Genomic DNA, 27624 nt, shown 5'->3' on the forward strand with positions numbered 1-27624 from the left:
TTTATTGTGACAGCCCACCTTTACAGTTGATTTCCAGTTGTGCTTGGCAGTGGTTCTAGATAGCAGATTTGGGACAACAGATGGAATGTTGGAACTAGTTAGGGGAGGACTTACTTTATCTGCCAGGTGTTGTTTTACCTTTTCTGTGGTAGAGCATGGGCAGCCATGCTTCAAATATGAGCTGGTGTTCACATTCTGGCTCCTTCTTACAATTCCTGGACTTCCTAGAGTCCAATGTTATGACCCAGGTTCAGGCTAAGTTCATTTCTACAAGAAGTGCCCTGTACTGTGTCCTTTGCATAAACCTGGATACAAGGGCAGTCAGAGGTCAAGAGAAGTTCAAAACAGCATAACCTTTCTGTGCTATTTCCAAATAACCCCAGTCTGCATAGCTCCCTGAGTTTTCCCTCAGCTGCTGTGTTTGCCGTGTAGTTGTAAAACTCAAAAGAACAAGGGCTGACTTGATAACAAGGAAAATTAGAGAAAAGAAGTCATTGTTGCCTAATACAGGAGAAATAAGTGATTTATGTCTGGGGGCCAATTAAGCTATAAAACAGTAAAGGGACCTGAGATTTCAAGACAGTGCTTGCTCTGATGTCTGTCCTGTAGACCAGAGGCTCCCAATAAAGGCTGTCAGCTGTCTAAGCTAAATTATTAATTCCTTTCATGGCACTCTGGGATTGTAAACATCCCATAATACAAGGAAACAGTTGGTCCTGCTCAGTTATGGGGCAGACAGAGGGTGAAAGGGTAAATGGTTGGATTCAACATCAATTCCTTCTCTGGAGTCCAAGTTTTGTCTCTTAATCCTGAAGTTTTGGCCTGTATGAAGTCTGTTCCTCATCTTGTGCTGTGATCCTAAAATAATCATTTAAAAAAATTGAAAATACTTTCATTTGGTTTACAAAGTTGAAGTTGATTTTTTTTTTTGTATCTGCTTGCTTTTTGTATGATGTCCAAAGATTATGACTCAAAAGAAAAGAGGCCACCTGCAGTTAGACAGATCAGAATCTTTTTTGGCATTTTTTTTTCTGTCCCAGACAGTTGAGGTTACTGGTATAGTTGAATTAGTAGAAACTTGTGTTTTTCTTTAAAACATTAAAATGAAAACACAGGAATCTCTAATCTTGCCACTCAGAAATAAACATTGTTTTTCATTTGAGAACAACCATTCTAAGTTTGTGTTTGAGATAATCTTTTAAATTATTAATAATCATAACATCTATGTATTTTTGTTCTCATTTTCCCCTTATACATGTAGAACATTGGCTCCAAGTCATGAGACATTTATGTTAATAAATATTTTTAATGGCAGTATGGCAACTTCTTTGAATGGTGGAATAGCTTTGACATGGTCTATTTAGCCATTCTCTTATTCCTGGGTATTCAGATGGTTTCTACTTTTCCTACATTATAAACAGTGCCACAGAGGACATGTTCTATAGTTCATAAGTCCACATTTCAAATGAAGTGCTTCAGTTTTTTGTATAAGCAAAAACTTCTGAATTAAGGAAAAAAAAAACATGATCAGGGGCTGGGGAGATAGATGATTAGACTTCTTTAGAGGACCTGGATTTAGTTTCTAGCATCTTCATGATGTCTCAAAACTATCTGTAATTCCAGTTTCAGGGGATCTGATCCCCTCTTCTGGCTTCTATAAGCAATGCTTAAATGTGTACAAAACCACACAGACACACCATACACAATACACATAGATACATAAATAAAAAAAGGAAGGCTCTAGCTCAGTATCTTGCTCTATTACAATCTTGGCTAAATTATGTAATCTTTGTGTATTAGTTTTGTCATCTGAAAATTCGAACAAGAAAAGTATAAATTTTTTTAGTATAACAATTTTATTAGGCCTATTATGAGGATTAGGTGTAGTAATACATGTAAAGGGTTTAGAACAATGTTTAACTAATGGTAAACACTAATAAGTGTATGCTGTTATATTGTTAAAATTCACTGTATTCATGAAATATTGTAACTGTATTTTATTCATTAACCTATGTTTCATTTCTTTCCTATTTCCCCTACCTTTGGTTTTTTAAAGACAGGGCTTCTCAGGGGCTGGAGAGATGGCTCAGTGATTAAGAGCATTGCCTGCTCTTCCAAAGGTCCTGAGTTCAATTCCCGGCAACCACATGGTGGCTCACAACCATCTGTAAAGAGGTCTGGTACCCTCTTCTGGTCTGCAGACATGCACACAGAATATTGTATACATAATAAATAAATAGATATTAAAAAAAAAGACAGGGCTTCTCTCTATAACCTTGACTGTTCTGCAACTCTCCATAGACCAGGCTGGCCTCGAACTCACAGAGAGCCACCTGCCTCTGCCTCCCAAGTGCTGAGATTAAAGGTGTACACCACCACACCTGGCAATATAGCATAACTTTTGATATTAGAAAGTATTGCAGGGTGCTGGAGAAATGGCTCAAAGGTTGAGAACGCCGACTGCTCTTTCAAAGGTCCTGAGTTCAATTCTCAGATCTGGTGCCCTCTTCTGGCCTGCAGGCATACATGCAGGCAGAATACATAATAAACAAACAAATAATTAAATCTTAAAAAAATAAGAAGTGCAGGTGGTAGGGAGATGTATAAGTGGTTAAGAGCACCGGCTGCTCTTTCACAGGACCCAGGTTCAATTCCTTACACTCACCTGGCAGGTCACGACCACCTGTAATTCCAGTTCCAGGGAATCTGATGCCTCTTCTGGCCTCTGCATACAGTGTGTATATGGTGCCCAAATATACATGCAGACAAAACACCGACAAACAAAAATAAACCCTAAAAAATAAAGGGGGGAGGATATGTCCAAACACTGTCTGCAGAGAATCAATTTAAAGTTGAATAATAGATATCAAGGAAACGAAAGGTAGCTGGGTAATAGTGGCGCACACCTGTAATCGCAGCACTTGAGAGGAAGACATGGAGACTTTTGTGAGTTTGAGGCCAGCCTGGTCTCTCAAAGCAAGTTCCAGGACAGCCAGAGCTTGTTATACAGATATGCAGAGAAACCTGTCTCAAAACACCAAAACAAGAACAACAAAAAACCCAAACTTTTTAATCTCATTTTTTTGTTTATTTTTATTATTATTTATCTCATTTTTAAATCTATTTTTATCTCATTCTGTGTGTGTATATGTATAGAGATTAGGGTAAAACATTGGGTGTTGGACCTTACCTTTCACCTTGAGACACAGGGTCTCTTGTTGTTCAAACTTGTCTCTGCCTCCCATTGCTTGTAGGAGCAATTGAATTATAGATGCATGGGGATCTGAACTCAGATTCTCATGTTTGAATGGCAAGAAGTTTATTCACTTAGACTTTGTCCCAGCCTGAGAAATACAATTTATTGGGTGTTTCTTATGTGGCAGACAATGTATATATATGATTTCTGGTTACCATAAGTAATAACTGTCATATTAAAAAGTGCTTTACATTGTTTTTTTTTTTTAAAAAAAATACTTATAAAGACTAAACATTAAAGGAGTAAGTCACAAAACAAAACAATCCCACACCAATTTGGAATTATGATTAATAAAAGCGTTATTCATTTAAAGGGAAATAACTTACAGATCACCGTCCTAGACAACAGCCTCCTGCACGACCATGAAAAGCGTCTGATAGCCAGAAGCGGAATCCAAAACAAGCAAGAGAGCTAGCAAGAGGGCTGCTGCTGGTTATTTTTAATGCGAAAGATACCACACCCTAGTGGGCTGGTATCTCAAAGTCTATTGGCTGAAGGAGCAAAAGTAGCTCCTGCAGCAAAACATTCCATAGTTTTACATAAGAACTGTGACATCTGCTTAAGAACATGAAATGAACCAGGCGGCACTGGCGCACGCCTTTAATCCTAGCACCCGGGAGGCTGAGGCAGGCGGATCTCTGTGAGTTCTAGGCCAGCCTGGTCTTACAAGAGCTAGTTCTAGGACAGGCTCCAAAGCTACAGAGAAACTGTCTCAAAAAAAAAAAGACAACCAACCGACCACCACCACCAACAAAAACGTGAAATGACTTATTCCAGGGATTCCATAAAGTGTGGCTGCAGAGCCCTGTTTAACTGGGCTGCCCTGTCTGTAACCTGAATTTTGATGAGTTTCAGATGCTAGTGGTGAGGCTGAGGAAGTATCTCAGTGACAGAGCCTTTAGCTAATGTGTGCAAGGTCCTTGTATGATCATCTTCATTATCATGATCATCATCATTATTGGAGACATGGTCGCTGTGTAATTCTGGCTGGCCTGGAACTGGCTTTTTGTAGAACTCACAGAGATCCTCCTGCCTCTGCCTCCCAAATACTGGGATTAAAGGTGCACACCACCACTACCCGACTTGTATTTTCTGTGTGTGTGTGTGTGTGTGTGTGTGTGTGTATCTATGTATATGTGTTTTTCTATACGTATATATGAAGAGTTAAAGGCAGTTTTATTTAGTCTTACTATGTCACCCTGGCTGGTTTAGAACTCATTTTGTATTCCTGGCTGGCCTTGAACTCACAAATCTGCCTGTTTCTGTCTGAATGCTAAGGTTAAAGGCAATGTACAACCATGCCCAGTTCAGTATAATGATTTATAACATATATGATGGTTGTTTTCTCTTTGTATGTCTGTATGTGTATGGTTTTTCAAGTCGGGGTTTCTCTGTGTAACAGCTCTGGATGTTCTGGAACTCACTTTTGTAGACCACGCTGTCCTCAAACTCACAGAGATCTGCCTGCTTCTACCTCCTTAGTGCTAGGTTTAAAATTGTGCACTACTACGCCCAGCTGTGATTTTTAGTTTTTTTTTTTTTTTTTTTTTTTTTGGTGTGTGTGTGTGTATGTGTTTTGGTGTGTGAAAGAATAAGGCAGTGATGTGTCATTTTAGCATCTTTTGCATTATAGGATGATTTTGGATACAAACTGGAAGAATTCACTGTTAAATTAAGGCCTCTCAAAGAGGTTTTTTTTCTCTAGCTTATGTTCAGGACTTCATGAGACAGGTTCTTTAGGAGACAGGCTCTTTCCTGAAGCAAATTAAGAAACTTTTACAAGTCTCCTGTTTTTCCTTAATGTCTCCTCTGCAACATTCAGTGATTAGGTGGCACGTGGCATTAGTACTTTCCCGTGCTTCTACAGCTCCAGTTCAGTATGCTGCATCATTGCTGGTTCAGGTCTTTTGGTGGGAAGTGTTTTCTGATAAGGATTCATAAGGATTGTTTTGAACAAGGTGGGGTGTGATGCAATTGCGAACATAGGCTGAACCTCCATTCCCTTGACTTCTGTTGCTATTTATACTGACTTGTAGGCATTCTCTGCGGAGCCAAGAGTTTAGCATTTCTTTACAATTGATGCAAAGATAGTTACATTCAAAGTCAATTGTTAGCTATTCAGTTGTCATGGATGTCTGTCATTATCTGATAGTGTAGGGAATGCTAAAACACTTAAAGCCTGGAAATTTAAGATGGATGACCAAGAAAGAATGTAAAAAAAAAAATCTGAGGTTAGATTGTAGCAATTATTTTTTTCTGTGGGAGCAGTCTTGTGACAGTTTGAAATGTGTGTGTGTGTTTGTGTGTGTGTGTGTGTGTGTGTGTGTGTGTGTGAGAGAGAGAGAGAGAGAGAGAGAGAGAGAGAGAGAGAGGATGGGCTGGGCTATGTCTGCCAAAGCAAGTGTGTGAAGGTCAGAGGACAACCCTGTGGAGTTGATTCTTTCCTTCTGGCTTTTTTTTTTAAGATTTATTTATTTTTATTATATATACAATATTCTGCCTGCATGTATTCCTGTGGGCCAGAAGAGGACACCAGATCTCATTACAGATGGTTGTGAACCACCATGTGGTTGCTGGGAATTAAACTCAGGACCTCAGGAAGAGCAGCCAGTGCTCTTAACCTCTGAGCCATCTCACCAGCGCCCGGCTCCTTCTGGCTTTAGGTGGATTCCAGGGATCATTCTCATGTCATCAGCCCTATGTGTCATGTGCTTTTACCCACTGAGCCATCTCTCTGGCCCTCATATTTAAAAAGAAAAAAGCTGAAAATGGCTGTTTTAATTCCATACCTTGGGATCAGAATGCATGAGAATCTTTCACTTTAGGGATTTTCCCTTTGAGGATCTTGCTGGCCTCTAACTCAAAGTGATCTGCTCATCTGCCTTCTAGGTGCTAGATTTAAAGGATTGCACTTCCACCCACCTCATAATTTTAACTTTTTAAAGTAAGAGTTTTGCATGATTAAGAAAAATGGAATATATTTTAAAAAGAATTTAGCTTACTTTTCAGCTGACAAGTTTTCGAAACTATTCTGCCAAATCAAGCCTTAGCTCCAGCTTCCCACTTAGAGCATAGGTTTTGTATTCAGATTATATGCATTCATACTCCTTTCCCCCAGGTGTGTGTGTGTCTGTGTGTGTGTCTGTGTGTGTGTGTGTCTGTGTCTGTGTGTGTCTGTGTGTGTTGAGAAAGGATATCCTATGTTGTCACAGTTGGCTTTAACTCAAGATTATTTTATTGCTTTAGCCTCCTGAGTGCTAGAATGACATGTGTCAGTCACTGTGCCAGACCAGAATTCTCTTATCTTGAAGTTGCTCTGTGGAAGGGATACTCTAAAAGCCTAGAATAGGTCAGTGAGATGGCTCAGCCCCATAAAGTGAGGCTTGAGTTAATACTTGCAAGAATCATTTGAGGGGGCTGGAGAAATGGCTTAGCAGTTAAGAGCACTGACTGCTCTTCCAGAGGACCCGGGTTCAATTCCCAGCACCCACATGGCAGCTCACAACTGTCTGAAAATCCAGTTACAGGGGATCTGACACCTTCACACCAATGCACATAAAATAAAGATAAATCAATCATAAAAAATTAAAAAAAAAAAGAATCAATTGAGGCTGACCTAGGTGGCAACAGATGCTGGTGGTCTCTGTGATTTCAAGGCCAGCCTGTTCTATTTTGTTAGTCTTAGGCCAGCGTGAGCCACACAGAAAGATGCTGTCTCTTAAATAAATAAATGTTGAGTAGCTTATTAGGATGCATGGTGCAGTAGAAAATAAGTGAACTATAATCCCAGAACTTGGAAGGTAGAGGCATGAGAATCAATAGTTCAAGATCGTCTTGGGATGCACAGTAAATTCCAACCTGAAATACAGGAGACCCTTTGTTGAAAAGAAAAGAAAAACATGGGTGACAGTTTGCATGCTGATCTTTGCTACTTCCTGTGAAGCCTGGTTTCTTCATAAAACTGTAACAGCCCCCACTAGGTGTCACTGTAAACAAAACTGAAATGTGCGAGTAAAGTTTCTACTTCTTTGTTAATATTTACTGAGCACTTAGTGCATTATATCATTAAAGTATTATCTTGTTTAATTTGTTAATATTTACTGAGCATTTAGTGTATTATATCATTAAAGTATTATCTTGTTTAGTTTTCCTGCAGCTCTATGAAGTTATTCTCAACTCTAGTTCTTTCTGTTTTGCAGATGGGGAGACTGACAGTTTAACACTTGGCCAAGGTCACACACCTGGTAAGTGGTGGAGCTGCTCTATGTGATCCCAAAGCCATTGTTCTTTGTATCTTTTTAAAATTGATATATGAAATTTTCATACAAGGAAATGCTCCTATCTGCAATGTAAATCGAAGCAGTTTTCACCATTGTAGTTCCACTTCAAAATTCCCTATGCTTTTTCCCCTTTGATTCCTGAGGGGTATTGTACTGACAGTATCGCAGGTAGTTCGTCTGTTGACACCTGGGCTGGTTCTAGTTTAGTGCAGATAAAGCAGCTATAAGAGATGATGTAGAGGTTAAGAGCACAGCCTGCTCTTCCAAAGGCTCTGAGTTCAATTGTCAGCAACCACATGGTGGCTCACAACCTTCTGTAGTGAGATCTGGTGTCCTCTTCTGGCCTACAGGCATGCATACAGGCAAAACAATGTATGCTTAATAAATAAATTTCTTACACAAAATTTTGTATACATTTTGTATATTGATCCTCTAAAGCATAGTAGAAATTGGTGGTTTTTATGGTAGGTAGATAACACATTAAAATTTTTATAGAGTAGCCAGTTTTCCAAAATGTTTTTATGTTTTATAGTTCTAATAGCATATGAATTTCTATTTCATATGTTTGCAAGTAATTGATATTGTCAGGGTTTTAGTTTTTGTAACTCCAGTGAGCATTGTGATGGGAAGGTATGTTTTTAGCCAGCATCTCCCCAATGGCCATTTATATTGGTTACTATATTATATACCTACTGGCTATTCATATGTCATCTCTTTAAATGGTTCAAGTCTTGAACATTAGAAACATTAAGTTCTTTTTTACTTCTTGCATTGTTGACATTTTTATATTCTGGATGTCATATGGTATATGTGGTATTCATATTTTCTCCTGGCCTTTGGTTTTCCTTTTCATTTTTACCATATTTTATAATGAATATCTTTTTTTTTTAAATTAACTGTTGCCATGTGGGTGCTGGGAATTGAACCCAGGTCCTTTGGAAGAGCAGCCAGTGCTCTTAGCCACTGAGCCATTTCTCCTCACTAAAAATTCTTAGTATAACCAAATTCCATTTTCTTTTAGAAACTATGACATTTATTTATTTATTTCCCAGCATTCTAGGATTAAAGGAGTACGCCACCATTGCCCGGCAAAACTTAAACATTTTATTTTATCTTTTGGTTTTTCGAGACGGGTTTTTTGTAGCTCTTGTAGACCAGGCTAGCCTTGAACTCACAGAGATCTGCCTGCCTCTGTCTCTTCAACTGCTGGGATTAAAGGTATATACCACCACCACTGGCGAATCTATGGATTTTTGTATTTTCTTTCATTAATCCTTTCGAATCTTTTCATCAAAGCCATGGTGTCCTCAACTTTGTGGCTTTATAATAAACAGAGTATTGATAAGCTGCCTCCATTCTTCTTTCCAAAGTTATTTTGGCTTAGTTTTTTTTTCTTTCAAAAAACTATTCCATATAAAGTTTAGAGTCAACTTATTTGAAAAAAAAAACAAACTAAAAAATTTGGTGAGATTTTAAAATTGATTTGCACTGATTCCATCAAAAGAATTGTCTTTTTTTCTTTTCATTGCTAGGTAAACTAAGAAGCTTTGCCTGTGAGGCAAAGTGCTTTATCACTGTGTTCTGTCCCTGGCTCAAACTACCACTTTAACAACAGCAGGGCTTCTAATCCTTGCATTTAGTTTGTCCTTTTTCTAAATGCAGTATCTTTACTTTTTCTCTTTAATGTTTTAAATGGATTAATGTTGACATCTTATTTTACTTTAAAATTATTTCCATTTTGCATTTTAATGCTATTATGAATCAGACTGGTTTTAAAGTTTATTTGCCAAATTGTTGCAATTCAATTGATTTTGTGTATTGAGTTTGTATTGAATTTACTAGTTCTGGTAGTCACCTAAAACAATAAATCTGTTGGGACTTTTGTGTGCACAACTATGAATAAAGACAGCCATATGTTTTCCTTTTTGATGTTTATGGTGTTTGTTTTTCTTACTGTACTGGCTAAGATTTCCAATATAATAGTAGGTAGAAGCAATGGCAATGATATTCTCGTCTCGTTCTTACTCTTAGGTGGAAGGGTTTCAATTTCCATGATCAAATACAATGTTAATTTTTTAATCTTTTTCTTTCTTTTTTTCTTTTTGGTTTTTCTAAGACAGGGTTTCTCTTACTGTATAGCTTTTGGAGCCTGTCTAGAACTCTCTCTGTAGAATAGGCTGGCCTCAAACGCACAGAGCTCTGCTTGCCTCTGCCTCCCAAGTGCTGCGTGCACCACCGCCACCACCACCCAGCCAGACCTTTTTATTACAGTTTTCATTGTGTGCATGCAGATGTGTGTAATTATACCAGTTTTTTTTTTTTTTTTTTTTTTTTTTGTATAGCTCCTGGTGGCCTATAGTACACCATGTAGCTCAGCTGGCCTCGAGCTCATAAGTTGTTCTGCTTCTGCCTCTTTAGTTCTGGAATTACTGGCACCTAATACCATGTCTGGCTCTCCTTTGTGTGTGTATATATACATATGCACGTGTGAATGTGTGTGTGTGTGTGCTGTGATTACAGGCGTGCACCACCACCGCCTGGCCAGTTCTTTACCCTTATAGATATCCCTATTAGTGGAATCATAGTATTTGTCTTTTTGTTTTTAACATTTCACTTAGCATACTTTCCAGATTTATCTGTAGCAGTCTTTCTTTTAGGCCTCAAACTAGCTCCCAAATCATGACACAGAGACTTATTAGTTTATGAATGCTCGGTCTTATCTTAGCTCTTATTTTCATCTGTTCTCTTTATCTACATTTTGCCTTGGGGATTTTTTTTTATAATGTTTTCTGTTCTTTTATTGTATTTATTAGGTATACAATATTCTGTCTGTGTGTGTGCCTGGAGGCCAGAAAAGGGCACCAGACCTGTGAGCCACCATGTGGTTGCTGGGAATTGAACTCAGGACCTTTGGAAGAGCAGACAATGCTCTTAACCTCTGAGCCATCTCTCCAGCCCCAGTCAGTGGGTTGTCTTTTTTTTGTCTTATTGACAGTGTCCTTTGCTTTACAGAAGCTTCTCAGTTTCAGTAGGTCCCATTTATTCAATGTTGCCCTTAATGTCTGTGCTGCTGCGGTTATACCTAGGAAGCGATCGCCTGTGCCCATATGTTGTAGGGTACTTCCCACTTTCTCTTGTATCAGGTTCAGTGTGTTCAGATTGATATTGAGGTCTTTGATCCATTTGGACTTGAGTTTTGTGCATGGTGATAGATATGGGTCTATTTTCATTCTTCTACAGGTTGACATCCAGTTGTGCCAGCACCATTTGTTGAAGATGCTTTCTTTCTTCCATTGTATACTTTTAGCTCCTTTATCGAAAATGAGATGTTCATAGGTTTGTGGGTTAAAATCCGGGTCTTCTATACGATTCCATTGGTCGACTTCTGTTTTTATGCCAGTACCACACTGTTTTCATTACTGTAGCTCTGTAATAGAGTTTGAAGTCAGGGATGGTAATGCCTCCAGAAGTTCCTTTATTGTATAAGATTGTTTTGGCTATCCTGGGTTTTTTATTTTTCCATATAAAGTTGATTATTGTCCTCTCAAGATCTGTGAAGAATTTTGTCTTATTGCTATTGCTAAAACTTCAAGCACTATATTGAAGAGGTATGGAGAGAGTGGACAGCCTTGTCGTGTTCCTGATTTTAGTGGGATGGCTTTGAGTTTCTTTCCGTTTAGTTTGATGTTAGCTGTTGGTTTGCTGTAAATAGCTTTTATTATATTTAGGTATGACCCTTGTATCCCTAATCTCTCCAAGACTTTTATCATAAAGGGATGATGAATTTTGTCAAAAGCTTTTTCAGCATATAATGAAATGATCATATGGGTTTTTTCTTTCAGTTTATTTATATGATGGATTACATTGATAGATTTTCATATGTTGAGCCAGCCCTGCATCTCTGGGATGAAGCCTACTTGATCATAATGGATAATTTTTCTAATGTGTTCTTGGATTCGGTTTGCCAGTATTTTGTTGAGGATATTTGCGTTGATGTTCATGAGTGAGATTGGCCTGTAGTTCTCTTTCTTGGTTGAGTCTTTGTGTGGTTTTGGTATCAGAGTGACTGTAGATTCATAAAAGGAATTTGGCAATGACTCTTCTATTTCTATATTATGAAATACATTAAGGAGTATAGGTATTAGTTCTTCTTGGAAGTTCTGGTAGAATTCCACATTGAAACCATCTGGTCCTGGGCTTTTTTTGGTAGGGGGGTTTTTGATAACAGCTTCTAATTCTTCGCGACTAACAGGTCTATTTAGATTGTTCACCTGGTCCTGGTTTAACTTTGGTATATGGTATTTATCTAAAAAAGTGTCCATTTCTTTTACATTTTCCAGTTTTGTGGCATACAGGCTTTTGTAGTAAGATCTAACGATTCTCTGAATTTCCTCTGTGTCTGTGGTTATGTCCCCTTTTTCATTTCTGATCTTATTAATTTGCATATTCTCTCTCTGCCGTTTGATTAGTTTGGATAGGGGTTTATCAATCTTGTTGATTTTTCTCCAGGAACCAGCTTTTTGTTTCATTGATTCTTTGGATTGTTTTCTGTGTTTCTATTTTGTTGATTTCTGCCCTCAGTTTTATTATTTCCAGTCTTCTACTCCTAGGTGAGTCTGCGTCTTTTTTTTTTTTAAGAGCTTTCAGGTGGGCTGTTAAGTCTCCAATGTGTGCTTTCTCTGTTTTCTTTAAGTGGGCACTTAGTGCTATGAACTTTCCTCTTAGGACTGCTTTCATAGTGTCCCATAAGTTTGAGTATGTTGTTTCTTTATTTTCATTGAATTCAAGGAAGACTTTAATTTCTTTCTTTATTTCTTCCTTGATCCAGGTGTGGTTCAGTAGTTGACTGTTCAGTTTACATGAGTTTGTAGGCTTTCTGGTGGTAGCATTGTTGTTGAATTCTAACTTTAATCCATGGTTATCTGATAAGACACAGAAGGTTACTAATATTTTTTTGTAACTGTGGAAGTTTGCTTTGTTACAGAGTATGTGATCAATTTTCAAGAAGGTTCCATGAGCTTCAGAGAAGAAGGTATATTCTTTCCTATTTGGGTGGAATGTTCTATAGATGTCTGTTAAGTCCATTTGATACATTACCTCCATTAATTCTCTTATTTCTCTGTTAGGTTTCTGTCTGATTGACCTGTCCATTGGTGAGAGAGGAGTGTTGAAGTCTCCTACTATTAGTGTGTGCGGTTTGATGGCTGCCTTGGATTTTAGTAATGTTTCTTTTACGTACGTGGGTGCATTTATAATAGGGGCATAGATATTCAGGATTGAGACTTCATCCTGATGAATTGTTCCTGTTATGAGTATAAAATGTCCCTCTCCATCTCCTCTGATTGATTTAAGTTTGAAGTCACCTTTGTTAGAAATTAGTATGGCCACACCTGCTTGTTTCTTAGGTCCATTTGCTTGATAAACCTTTTCCCATCCCTTTACTCAGAGTAGGTGCCTGTCTTTGTGGTTGAGGTGTGTTTCTTGTAAACAGCAGAATGTTGGATCCTGTTTTCGTATCCAATCTCTTAGCCTGTGCCTTTTTATAGGTGAGTTGAGTCCGTTGACATTAAGTGATATTAATGACCAGTGGTTGTTAACTCCGGTCACTTTTTTAGTAGTAGAGTTTGTGTGTTTCCCTTCTTTGAGTTGTGCTGGTGAAGGGTCTCTAGATGTTTGAGTTATTGTGGTCATTGTTGGACTACTTGGTTTGTGATTTTCCTTCTATTACTTTCTGTAAGGCTAGATTTGTGGCTACGTATTGTTTAAATTTGCTTTTATCCTGGAAATTTTGTTTTCTCCATTTATAGTGAACGAAAGCTTGGTTGGGTATAGTAGTCTGGGCTTGCATCCATTGATGGAGGAAGGTCATTGGTTAAATAAAAAGAAACTGCTTGGCCCTCATTGGTTAGAAGATAGGTGGGAGGAGTAAACAGAACAGAACGCTGGGAGGAAGAGGAAGTGAGCTCAGACTCCACAGCTCTCCTCTCGTGAGCAGACGCCTCAGAGAGACGCCTTGCTCCCAGCTCCCAGGCAGATTCAGGCCATGAAGCTCCGACCCAGGATGGACATAGGCTAGAATCTTCCCGGTAAACGCACCTAGGGGCGCTACACAGATGATTAGAAATGGGCTAAATTAATATGTGAGAATTAGCCTAGAAGAGGCTAGATAGAAAAGGGCCAAGCAGTGATCAAATGAATACAGTTTGTGTGTTGTTATTTCGGGCATAAGCTAGCCAGGCAGCTGGGGTGTTGGGGATGCAGCCCCACCACCTGCTTTACTACAAATGGCGCCCGAGGCGAACACGCCCCCTAACGGGCGGGACTTATCCCTACAATCCATGTTCTCTTAGTTTCTGAAGTACATTTATCCAGGACCTTCTGGCTTTCTTGGTTTCCATAGAGAAGTCAGGTGTAAGTCTGATAGGTTTACCTTTATAAGTAAGTTGACCTTTTTCCTTTGCCACTCTTAATATTCTTTCTTTATTCTGTATGTTTTGTGGTTTTATTATTATATGGCGAGGAGATGTTTTTTTTTTTTTTGGTCCAGTCTATTCAGTGTTCTGTATGCTTCTTGAACCTTCAAAGGAATATCTTTCTTTAGGTTGGGAAAGTTCTCTTCTATAATTCTATTAAATATATTTTCTGGACCGTTGAGCTGTACTTCTTCTCCTTCTTCTAATTATTCTTAGGTTTGGTCTTTTTATTGTGTCCCAGATTTCCTGAATGTTTTGTGATGAGAATTTGTTGGTTTTGCTGTTTTCTTTGATCAGTGTGTTTATTTTCTCTATGGTATCTTCAGTGTCTGACATCCTTTCTTCTATCTCTTGTCATCTGTTGGTAGTACTTGTCTTTGTAGTTCCTGTTCGTTTACCCAGATTTTCCATCTCCATCCTTCCCTCGGTTTGTGTTTTCTTCATTACTTCCATTTCATTCTTCAAGTCTTGAACTGCTTCCCTTACCTTTTTGATTCCTTTTTCTTGTTTCTCTTGGTTTTCTTGGGTATCTTTGAGCGATTTATTCATTTCCTCTACCTTTTTGTTTGTAATCTCTAATTGTTTATGGCAGTTTTTCACCTCCTGTTTAAGTTCTTCTATTATTTTCATATAATTAACTTTTGAGTCGATTTCTTCTAATTCTTCTGGAGTAGGGTGTACAATTCTTCTTATTTCGGGATCCCTGGATTCTGGTGATGTCATGTTGCCTTTCAGGTTGTTGTAGGAATTCTTACATTGGCGCCTTCCCATCTCTTCCTTCAAATGGAGCCAGGAGAGGCCTGGTGTCTTGGTCCAGTCTTTGCTGTGACTGACTCTCTGGGTGTATCTCTTCAGTGTAGAAGCAGGAACCGTCCCGTCCAGATGGAACTCCTTAGCACCAAAACATGGGCGCCTGGTGGTCTCTGGTTTCTGATTTTTAGGGTGACCTTGAATTTTTAATCCTCTTGACTCCATCAAGTGCTGGATTGTAGCTATCTGAGGGAATAAAAAGATCCTGGTCACCTCCATTCTGATGCTGCAGCAATGCTCAGCACCCAGTGTCCAAGTATGGCTTTGTGACTCGAAGTGCTGCCAGCCTCCTGTGGGTCATTTTGTTCAGGTCCATTCCAAACAGCCACAGGACTCGAAGTTTGCTCCCTGGATGCCTTAGACTCTTGCACAGAAGCTGGACTCCTGTGTCCCCTAGAGCATTGTTTGTCAAATAAAGATCCATCAAGGTCTGGCTGGTACCCAGGATGAAGGAGAGGTCCTCACAGGCTTTTGATGTGAGGCCACAGCTGTCCAGCCACAGCTTCTGGAGTCTGCAGGCTGGATGCCACAGTCCTTCTCCCAGCAGCTGCAGGTCCCTGTCTCCCAAGTCATTGAAGCTCAGGTCCAGCTCTCTGAGGCAAGTGTTGACCTGGAGCACACAGGCAATCCCTGTGCATGAGCTTTTATGGCTGTGTTTGTATATCTGTAGTCAACTTGGTTTTTTGTTTGTTTGTTTATTTGTTTATTGAAACAAGGTGTCTCTATCAGAGCCTTAACTGGCCAGAACTTGTTGTGAACACCATGAGGGCCTTTAGCTTGTAAGAGATCCCATCTGCTTCTTCTTCCCAAGTGGTGAGATTTAAGGTGTTTGCCAGTACGTCCAGTTTTTTTCCCCTTTTTTTTGTGAAGAATCTTTCACTGTGTAGTCTGGACACTCTTGGAATTTGCAATCTTCTGAGCCTTTTAACTGCTAGGGTTGTAAGCATATGCCACGCCACCTAGCCTTTTTTTTTTTTTTCTTTTCAAGACAAGTTTTTTTCCAGGCTTCCCTGGAACTCCCTCTGGAGAATGGCCTGGTCTTCAACAGAGATCTGCCTGCCTCTGCTTCCTGAATGTTGGGATCAAAAGTATGTGCCAGCACTGCCTAGCTGGTGGTACTTTTCTTTTTTTTTCTTTTTTTAAATTATTATATATACAGTGTTCTGCCCTGAAAAGGGCATCAGATCTTATTACAGGTGGTTGTGAGCCACCATGTGATTGCTGAGAATTGAACTCAGGACCTCTGGAAGAGCAGGCAGTGCTCTTAACCTCTGAGCCATCTCTCTAGCCCCGTGGTGGTACTTTTCTTATGAGCATGTCCATGTGTTTAAATACAGTTTCAGCTGCCGGGCGGTGGTGGCTCATGCCTTTAATCCCAGCACTCGGGAGGCAGAGAGAGGCAGGCGGATCTCTGTGAGTTCGAGACCAGCCTGGTCTACAAGAGCTAGTTCCAGGACAGGCTCCAAAGTCACAGAGAAACTCTGTCTTGTAAAACCAAAAAAACAAAACAAAACAAAACAAACAACAACAACAACAAAAAACCCCACCAATTTCAGCATTTTTTTTTTTATTTTATTTGTTTTTGAGACAGGGTTTCTCTGTATGTAGCTTTGGAACCTGTTCCTGGAACTAGCTCTTGTAGATCAGACTGGCCTTGAATTCAGACATCTGCTTGCCTCTGCCTCCCAAGTGCTGGGATTAAAGGAGTGTACCACCACCACCCAGCCATAATTTCTGCATCTTGATGTGTATTTTGTTGATGTGGTTTTACTGATTGAAGCTTTAAATCTGAATGAGCCATATAACCTTGGGGAAAAACCTCAGGTAATCATGAGGTATTATAATTTTTATGTCTTGCTTACTTAAGCTTGGCAAATTCCTTTTGTGAGGTTAATCTTTGGGAACCAAAGCTTATATTAACTACATTACTATGCTTCCTACAACAGATTTTTATTTTTCTTTAACCCATTCATTATCTTCAGTACATAACATCTATTATTTGTGTTATAAGTTTTTGTATTTTGTGTAGTTACAAATTACCCAACTGGTTCTTTAGTTCTTCCCTGCTTTTAAAGACTCCATCTAGTGGTTTGTTCTGAAATGGAAGTGGTGAGCCACTGTGGTGGTTCATTGGTGTGTTCGTGCTTAGTCCACTAGGTGGCAACAGGACCTAAGTGAAGAATGCAGAGGGAAGCCCCCTAAGAAAAATAGAAGACAATGTTACTTGGAAAGAAACAGAAAAACAATGATGTCTGAAAAGTAACGCAGCTAGCTTTAAAATTTGAGAGGTATAACATTAGTTTGTTGTAAGAACATACATGAAAACTAATTAAAAGTTCACATTCTTGGGCTTGGAGGTTCAGAGGTTAAGGCACTGGATGTTCTTCCGGAGAACCCGGCTTCAATTTTTAGCACCCACATATCAGTTCACAGTTGTCTGTAACTTCAGTTCTAGGGGATCACCTGCACACAGACATATAGATAGGCAAAACACCAATGCACATAATATGTATACATTCTTTGTGTTGTTATTTTTCTTTTCTAGTCTTTTGGACTTGACATTCTGGCTTATTTTTAGTGGTCTCAGTTGTAGTAGTTAGGGTCAGATGTAACATTGTGTACCTATTTGCCTAGGACCTGTTGGAGTTCCATATGCTGACAAAGTCTGAGGTTATCTTCGTATTCTTGCCCTACTTGAGATTGATTCTTCGGTTGGTCTAGACACAGAAAAAGGTGCTAGTGACTTTTGTCAGTTAGTGCTTTGGGGAGGTAGAAACTAAAAATGACTCTGTTTTTCAACTGTTGTATCCTGTAATTGAGAATGATCCCATAACCCCAGAGCAGTTTTATCATTCTTCATTCGTGTGGAGTTTCTCCAGTATATTCTTTTTCTAATTTATATTTTAGCTATGTAGGTGCTATGACAGTTGGGAATAATTCCTGAAAATATGTTTGACCAGCTATAGTTAGCAAATATTTTTTCACCAAAGAAGTTACTGTCACAAAACCAACCTGACAAATGAAGACGGGTGTATACGTGAAAACCACTGAGGTTGGTTAAGATCAACATGAATTCCTTTTATTTGGGATTGCTAGCAGGCTACAAACTAGCATCCTTTCTGCTGTGGCAGGGGAGGGAGGCACTAAATTTGAAGTACTGCTTATTAAAAATGATGATCTTATGTGCAGAGTGGTAGAAGGTATATTCAGCATTTATTAAGATCCCAGGTTTATTTCCATTGTCATGGAATTTACAAAGAAAAGCATAGCAATCTTGGTGACAACTCTGCTAGCCTGGGGTTATCATTCTGTTGTGATAGCAAAGGATCTTTACTGTGAAGGTTTTGATGTGAGACAGCTATAGGGCACCTTTACCAGCTCTTCAGTACCCTGAGTTGACAAGGTGATGCGAGTGATGGGGCTGTGTCAGAACAACAGGAAAACAGTATGAGATAATACCAGGGATCTGTGGGAAAGCCCAAGTAAAACAGAAATCTGGAGTAGACTTGTTCTTTTTATTCCAAGCACAGTTTCAACAGCAGAATAAAAAGACTTTAGCCCAATATTTTGGACAAGTGAATCCATATCTGACCAGTCTTTGAATGAATGAGTAGTAAGCTGTGCAGATAGAAGGAGGCTGAGTGAGTTCTAGAAATCAGTTTCTATAACATAAGGGAGAGCCCTGAGATATGAGGAATTTGTCATCGTGGCAGAGACTTCATAGATTTAGTTCAGAAAATGTGAAAACAAAGCTCACCAACTTAAATCATCATCATCATTTGGGGTAGGGTTTTGGGTAGTTCAGAATAGCCAAAAATTCACATTCCTCTACCTCATCCCCATGATTTGTTATTTTAAATGTTTAAATATTCACCAGATAGTGGATATTTGATCCCAGCACTGGGAGGCAGAGGCAGGCAGATCTTGGTGAGTTGAAGGCCAGCCTGTTCTAAAATCAAGTTTCAGGACAGCCAGAGCTGTTACACAGAAAAACCCTATCTTGAGAAACAAAACAAAACACTCACTATCCAGCAACAACAATTATAAAATATACAAAGAGACAAGCCTGACCTGTCAGATGTGAGAGGGAAAATCATTTAGTAGAAACTGTCTCAAGTAATTCAAGTGTTGGATCTGGCACACACAGACTCCAGTTGCTATAGACATTGCTTTTCTTTTTGGGTTTTGAGACAGAGTCTTCTTGTGTAGCCTAGACTCGTCTTGAACTTGAGATCATCCTTCCTGAATTTTTTAGTTACGTTCTGGGAATGCAGGACATATTTCAGCCATTTGAAGCTTAAAAATTTTTCTTTCATCAATGCTTACACATTTTTGGCATGCCGCTTTTAGAGATTTCAAAGGAAGAAAACCATGTTTAAAGAATTAGAAGAAGGGGCTGGAGAGATGGCTCAGTGGTTAAGAGCATTGCCTGCTCTTTTGAAGGTCCTGAGTTCAAATCCCAGCAACCACATGGTGGTTCACAACCATCTGTAATGAGGTCTGGTGCCCTCTTCTGGTCTGAAGGCATATACATAGACAGAATGTTGTATACATAATAAATAAATGAGTATTTAAAAAAGAATACGTTCAACTAAAAAAAAGAATTAGAAGAAAATATGAAGAGATTGACTTAATGCAAATAATTTTTATAGCCAGATATTAGGAATAAACTGGGTATAGACAGTACACTTTGTTGTGGGAGCTGTGGGCTGCGTTCCTGCCACCCTGCTCCTGGCCACCTGGCTAGCTTATGCCCCAAATAACAACACACAAACTGTATTCTTTTAAACACTGCTTGACCTGTCAGCTCTAGCCTCTTATCGGCTAATTCTCACATCTTGATTAACCCATTTCTAATCATCTTTATACCACCACAAAGTGATGCCTTACCGGGAAAGATTGAGCATGTTTGACCTAGTAGCTGGCTCCATGGCGGCTGAGTCACTTCCCTTCTTCCCAGGGGTAGAGCATGAGACTCTTAATCTCAGGGTTGTGGGTTCGAGCCCCATGTTGGGCGCCAGATGAAGGAGTAAGTCACAAACAATCCCACACCAGTTTGGAATTATGATTAATAGGATGGTTATTTATTTAAAGGGGAAAAACTTACAGATCACTGTCCCAGACAACAATCCGTCTGCACAATCAGGAAAGGAGCCTAGCCGCAGGAAGCAGAGCTGGAAGCCAGAGAGTGAGCAGAGGGAAGTGGCCGCTTTTTTAAAGGGAGAGAGACCACGCCCCAATGGGCTGGTATCTCAGCGGCTATTGGCTGGAGGAGCAGGAGGAGCTCCCGCAACAGCACTTGAAATGAAAAATTAAGCAGGAAGGACCAGTAGAAGCTTGGAAGTGATAGAAGGAAAAAATGGTGAATTGGGAAATAGATCAATGTATGTCTTACTTAATATGCAAAACAGAAAGAGGGAAAAGGAAAATGAACAAATTTGAGGAGTTATAGGGTACCATCAAGAAGGTCCTTAATGAGAATCAGGAAGTAAGGAGTGAGAAAAAGGGGTAGAAAATCCTGATGATAAACATTGTATAGCTTAATATGAACTATAACTATAAACAGTCTCTATATCCAGGATACCTGATTAAACACTCAGTTTAATATATAACCATATATCAGTGCCAAATTTGGAAAACAGGGATAGAGAGAAAATTTGAAAAGTAGCAAGAAAAAAAAAGCAAAGATTTATGGTTGAGTTTTAATTTAGCAATAATGGGTGGCTGAAGTCAGTGGGATAAAAATGTTCAGTGTGTGGAAAAATAATTTCTACCCAAGATTTATCTATCCTGAAAAGCTATTTAAAAATAAGTCCAATGTCATTCTCACTTATAAAAACTTTTTTCTAGAGGATCTTATTTAAATACCATACGAAGGGTTTAGGGTAAAAGGAAGCTGACATCTGTTGATAACATACATCTGTTATTTTCAAATACTTTAATACAAGGTACATTCTGTAACTACAGTGGAACTAAATGAGATATTTACAGTGGAAAGAAATCTGTGATGATCCCAAATATGTAAAGTTAAATAACACAGAAAAAGAAGAAATTTCAAGACAAACTTAAAAATATTTTTTAACTAAATATAAATGGACATACAGCATGCCAAAATTTTATGGTCTACAACCAAAGCTGTGCTTGGAGAAGTTTATATCTTGCCCAACTTATTCTCATTTTCTATAACAGAAAGTAGTAAAAAGGAAGACGGAAAACAATGAAACCAATCTTCTCAGTCTGAATAAATGCTACCAACCCATACCTAGTCTGACCAAGAAAATCAAGATGATTGAACTTACAAAAACAAGTGATAAAAGAGTTATTAGAACAGAAAATAAAAGCGGTTGCCCATGAAACTTCATTCTGAACAAATTAGAAAACTTAGAAAAATGAAATTATCAAAACTGAGGAGGGCCGGGCAATGGTGGTGCACGCCTTTAATCCCAGCACTCGGGAGGCAGAGGCAGGTGGATCTCTGTGAGTTCGAGACCAGCCTGGTCTACAGAGCTAGTTCCAGGACAGACTCTAAAGCCACAGAGAAACCCTGTCTCGAAAAACCAAACCAAACCAAAACAACAACAACAACAACAAAAAAAAAAGCTGAGGAGGAAAATATACTGATCCATCTGCGACAAGGAGCATTTATTAAAGTACAGTTTCACACAAATCGAAAACGATAGTGGTATGTGGCTATGCCAGTTGTCAGCTGTTTTTAGAAGTGGTAATTTTACCTTTCACGTTCGTTTAGAAAATAGAAAAGGGGATGCATTTTAACTCATATGAATACAACATTGTCCCTGTATTAGAGTTAAACAAATACAAGAAAGCCCTGGCCATTTTTCCTTTATTTAACATTGGTAGAAGAATCCTTAACATACACTAGTAAATTAGGTTAAACAATATAATAAGTGTATGAATACCTAATACACAAATAGTGACTTCTTGGTATTTATTTCAGGAATTAAAAACTAAATAATTATTTTCATCTTTTGTTTGTTTGTTTGCTAAGACAAGGTTTCTCTGTGTTACCCTGGCTGTCTTATCACTCATTTTGTAGACTAGGCTGGCCTTGAACTCAGAGATCCACTTGCTTCTCCACTACCACCTGGCTACAAACTTTTTTTTAAAATTTATTTATTATGTTTACAATATTCTGTCTGTGTGTATCCCTGCAGGCCAGAAGAGGGCACCAGACCCCATTACAGATGGTTGTGAGCCACCATGTGGTTGCTGGGAATTGAACTCAGGACCTCTGGAAGAGCAGTCAGTGCTCTCAACCTCCGAGCCATCTCTCCAGCCCCCTGGCTACAAACTTAAAACAAGATTTAATTTACCAAGTAGCAGCAGTTGTTCTCCTTTTTAAAATTTCTTCACATGTATCTGGGGGGATAGTATGTGCTATAGCACCTCTGAAGATCTGAGGACAACCTGCCAGACTCAGCTCTCTCCTCCTACCCTGTGGATGTTGGGAATTGAACTCATTGCCTGGCTTGGCAGAAAGTACTCTTGCATTGAGCCATTTTAGTGGTCCCACAATATTTTTTAAAAATCATAGCAGGAGTTGGGCGGAAGATACAAAGAAACCCTGTCTTGAAAAACTACACACACACAAAATCAGGACAGAAAAAGATTTGGGGCTTTTGAACTATTTAGGTCTGTTGGAATGACTTAACCAATACCGTTTGTTTGTTTGTTTGTTTTGCTGGGAATAAGGGCAGGCAAATCTCTATGAGTTCATGACCAGTCTGGTCTACGAAACTAATTCTAGGACTGCCTTCCAAAGCTGAAAAAAATGAATAAATGAGTGAATGAATGAATGAATGGATGAATTTTTTTTAGAAGGCTTTAGGGTTGGTTAGAGTCTCACCCTTTCAGCACTGATTCTAGCCAATACAATAAGGGGAAAAAGGCATCCAAATTTAGTAGAAAGGACTAAAACTCTCTATTCGTAGATAATGTAATCTTATATATATAGTCCTAACAATTCCACAAAACTGATTAATCTGGATTGGAACTGTTACAAGATTACCATACAAAACTGTGTTTTATATATATTAAAAGTCATAATAAAATTAATAATAAGATAGTTGCTTTCATAGTTGCAGCCAAAGAATAAATCTAACAAATACAAGATTTAGATACTATAAGTATTGCCAAGAGAAAATTTAAAAGATGCCATTAAATGGGGAAATAATAGTCCATGTTTATAGGTTAAAAGACTAAATATTAAGATAACTTTTTATGATTGTTTTATTCATTCAGTTAAGTATTTATGAAAAAAACACAACTAATTTTTTTAAAGTGGTTGTCATCTTGCTTCCAAACTGATAGCAGTGCAAAGTACCTAAGATAGCCAATGAAGTTTTGAAAATGAACAAAGGTTGGGGACTTATCTGTGCAATTTCAAATATTGTAGACACAAAACAGTATGATTCTGGTCATGATGAACATTGGAACCAGATTGCTTTCAACAATAGGTCCCAATCTACATGCCAGGTGAATCTTGGCAAAGGTGTTTGCTTAATATGGTGGGGGAGTGTGGCTTCTATCTTGCATGATACTGGACGCTGGATATGTTTGTACCAAAAAACCCAACCAGCGGCAGTACAGAACAGCAGATCAGAAAAGATGGTGCACGCCTTTAATCCCAGGATTTAGGAACCAGAGGCAGGAGGATCTCTGTTAGTTTGAGGCCAACCTGGTCTACAGAGGACAGCCAGGACTACACAAAAAAACCCTGTCTTTCAAAACAAACAAACAAACAAACAAAACAAAAAAATCCAGCTAGCCTACAGGCAGAAAACAACACACATCAGACTACATTAGGCCACAAAATAATTCACAGGGTATCACACACTTAGTATAAACGCTAAGATCACAATTTGACTTTTAAAACAAGTAGCCTAGGCTGATTTGACACATGGCTGTGTAGGAGAGGATGACTTTGAGTGCTTGGTCTTTCTGCCTCTACCTCCCAGGTATGTGCTGCTGGGCCTGACTCAAACAATTCTTACAATGAAATGATGTCAGTTTTTAGATTGGATCAGAAGTACTGTATGATTTCTTGTATTGAAAACTAGAATAGGCAAAATTCAGAGACAAAGTAAGATAAAGTTTACCAGGGGATATTGAGAATAGATGGTTATTATTTAATGAGTTTCCAGTTTAGTATTATTTTAAAAAAAAAGTCTGGATGTGGACAGTGGTTGTGCTTACACAGTGCTGTAAAAGTCATGCTTCAAAATGATTGATCTGGTCAAACAGTATATGTTATATATACATATAAAAAATCATTTACTATACATGTGATTTCGCTAAAATGAACTATCTATATAATGTACAATTAGAGAGACAGCAGATTAGTGATTAATTGTGGCCTGGTAGTAGAATGGGGATTGATTGGGAATAAGCCTAAATAGTTTTTTTGTAGAAATGTTTGTTCTTAAATTTTGGTAATAGTTACATGGCTAGATGAATATAAAATTTTGTAAGTATACAATGGATAAGTTGGATGGTATATAAATTATACCTAAACCACACTTTTAAAAATGCCTGTGATCTGTTGGATCTAAAAGAAGAAATGTTGATTAAATGGTTTAAAAGTTTGTAAGCTCACTTACTAGACTTTGCATTGGAAGTTTGCACTTAGAATGCTGTATCCTGTGTCCTCTTCTATACAGAATCTACCACAAGCTTGTTGAGGAACATTTGGTGTGTGGTTCTTCTGATAGACCCAGAGTTAGACGTATTCCATTCAGAATGGCTAGAGAAAGGTGCCTTCAAATCCTGGATTATAGCTTACCTCTTTGTAGACAGTTTATATACATATTCTGCTGGTTGTTAGTGGAGGGATTGTGTTTGTGCTGCCGAAAGTGGTGAGTCTATCTAAAACAGTGGTTTTCAACTTGTGGGTGCAAACCCTTGGGGTTGTCGAGGAACTCTTTCACAGGGGTCACCTAAAGCCACCATTAAACATAGACATTTATATTATAATTTGTAACAGTAATCCAATTACAGTTATGAAGTAGCAACGAAAATAAGTTTATGGTTGGGAGTAACCACAACATGAGAAATTCTATTAAAGGGCTGCAGAATTAGGGAAGGCGAGAACCACTGCTCTAGAGGTGCCATGTGAGACCCAGATATTTTGGACAATACTAGGTGCTGTCTACAAAGCTCTTGTCTGTGGCTTCACTCACAGTGCTAATGATAAATACAGGATGTGTCTTAAATTCCCTGTGCTCTAATTATCTGTTATGCAGGTATTTATTTGAGTCTCATTTTTAGACAACATCCTTAAAGTCATGTAATTGTCTTCTCTTCTGTCTCTAGTATTTAATTTTTTCTAAGTTAAACCACATAAAATTTTGTCTGTTGAAATAGAATTCTATATTGATGTAGTTAAAGCCTATTGATATTCTAAATTTAAGGAAATGGCATACAGAATATTGTAACGAATTAACCAGGGTAGCTCAAGAGTAACAGGAATACTTCATTAATTTCTAGGGAGTCTAGGAATTTCATCTAGGTAGAATCATATATATATGTTATACATAGCTTATATATAATATAACTTCAAATAATTCATAATTATCACAGCATATGTGGAGTGTAGATGGATTTTTCTTTTGGCCACCAGCTCACAAAAAAAATGACATGGAGACTTATTAATTATAAAAGCTCAGCCTTATCATAGACTTGTTTCTAACTAGTTCTTATAACTTAAATTAACCCATATCTTTTAATCTATGTTCTCTTATGTGGCTCAGTTACCTTTATTCTGTACTCCCCATCTTGCGTCCTCTCTGGCTGGTGACTTGGTTGTCTTCTTCGTCTCTCTGCCTGGAAGTCCCAGAAGTTGCCTATTCAGCTTTTTATTATACCAATCACAGTAATACATCTTTACAGTATACAGATATTCTCCCAGTTTTGTCTAAATAAAAAGGAAGGTTTTAACTCCTAGCATAGAAAAACTATCTACAATAAGAATAATTATCAGGGGCTGGAGAGATGGCTCAGAGGTTAAGAGCATTGCCTGCTCTTCCAAAGGTCTTGAGTTCAATTCCCAGCAACCACATGGTGGCTCACAACCATCTGTAATGGGGTCTGGTGCCCTCTTCTGGCCTGCAGGGATACACACAGACAGAATATTGTATACATAATAAATAAATAAAATATTAAAGAATAATTATCAGGTGAGAATTGCATTTTCAATGTTCAGTCTATTTGTATTTGACACATTCAGAGGAAATATTCTATTATCTATCCTATCTTAGTGAGTCAGAAGTTTTGTACCTAATTTACTTTGTATCCTAACTCATATTACCAACATAAAACTATCCTTTTAGACCTCAAAACATTTTCTTAGATAAACAACTTAAGTTTTTATGTCTCTCAGCCTTATATACTTTACACCTCTTGAGGTGTTTTTTTCTTTTTTGTTATTCATTCATTCATTCATTCATTTATTTTTGACACAGGGTTTCTCTGTAGCTTTGGAGCCTGTCCTGGCACTCGCTCTGTAGAACAGGCTGGCCTTGAACTCATAGACATCCACCTGCCTCTACCTCAGGAGTGCTGGGATTAAAAGCCTGTGCCACCACTGCCCGGCCCTCTTTTGAGGGTTTTTTTTTTAATATGGTAACAAAGAAAACTGTAATATTACCTTAGTAAACAGGAAGTGCAGAGCAAGCCACCTCCAAAGCTATAGAAATGGCACAGGCATCTGTTTCCCAAGGTTCTTCTGTTATGTTGGGGCATCCATCATCAGCCTATAGGCCTAGAATATCTGACAGACTTTTCTGTGAAGCAGGAATTTTTTTTCCCTCCCCGAGACAGGGTTTCTCTGCCTTTGGTGCCTAGCTCTGTGTGTGTGTGTGTGTGTGTGTGTGTGTGTGTGTGTTTGTGTTTTCAAGACAGGGTTTCTCTGTGTAGCTTTGTTGTTGTTGTTGTTTTTTTTTTTTTTTTTTTTTTTTTTTTTTTTTTTTGCTGGCAAGGAAGACACCAGGTCTCATTACAGATGGTTGAGAGCCACCATGTGGCTGCTGGGAATTGAACTCAGGACCTTTGGAAGAACAGCCAGTACTCTTACCCTCTGAGCCATCTCCCCAGCCCTCTGTGTAGCTTTGGAGAGCCTGTCCTGAAACTCGCTCTTGTATACCAGGCTGGCCTCTAACTCACAGAGCCTCTGACTCCCAAGTGCTGCATTAAAGGCATGCGCCACCACCGCCCAGCCTGAAGCATGAATTTTTTTTTAATCTGAAGGCCTTTTATTTTATTTTCCTTTCCATGACCACAGTTCTTTTTTGTTATTTATTTATTTGAAATTAATTGAGCTCTACATTTTTCTCTGCTCCCCTCCCTGCCTCTCCACTCTCCCCTTCAACCCTCCCCTAATGTCCCCATGCTCCCAATTTACTCAGGAGATCTTGTCTTTTTATACTTTCTACTTCCCATGTAGATTATATCTATTAAGTCTCTCTTAGTGTTCTCATTGTTGTCTAAGTTCTCTGGGATTGTGGTTTGTAGGCTGGCTTTCTTTGCTTTATGTTAAAAAACCACCTATGAGTTGAGTACATGTGATAATTGTCTTTCTGTGTCTAGGTTACCTCACTCAAAATAATGTTTTCTAGTTTCATTCATTTTCCTGCAAAATTCAAGCTGTCGTTATTCAAGCAGGAATTTTTAAGGACTGGCCTACCTTGCTTGGCAAAGTTTGGCAGTCACTGTCTTGTGTCCTGCTTGCCCCATTTGGAAAGCATACTGTCAGCAGTTGAGGCAAGGGCAAATTCTTGCCATAAAGAAG

The 27624-nt window shown here is 38.6% G+C and overlaps 1 protein-coding gene across 3 annotated transcripts in view; it reads left to right on the top strand.

Moving 5' to 3' along the window:
* Nr6a1 (nuclear receptor subfamily 6 group A member 1) overlaps window positions 1-27624 on the top strand; it is a 169401-nt gene that overhangs the window by 27615 nt on the left and 114162 nt on the right. For all 3 annotated transcript variants that reach the window (XM_075986056.1, XM_075986057.1, XM_075986058.1), the window contains exon 3: window positions 7456-7500. In XM_075986056.1, the coding sequence (XP_075842171.1) occupies window positions 7456-7500 (45 nt within the window). The remainder of the gene's footprint in view (window positions 1-7455; window positions 7501-27624) is intronic.

The sequence above is a fragment of the Microtus pennsylvanicus genome, chromosome 9 (genome assembly GCF_037038515.1).
Source record: "Microtus pennsylvanicus isolate mMicPen1 chromosome 9, mMicPen1.hap1, whole genome shotgun sequence".
Classification (NCBI taxonomy): Eukaryota; Metazoa; Chordata; class Mammalia; order Rodentia; family Cricetidae; genus Microtus; species Microtus pennsylvanicus.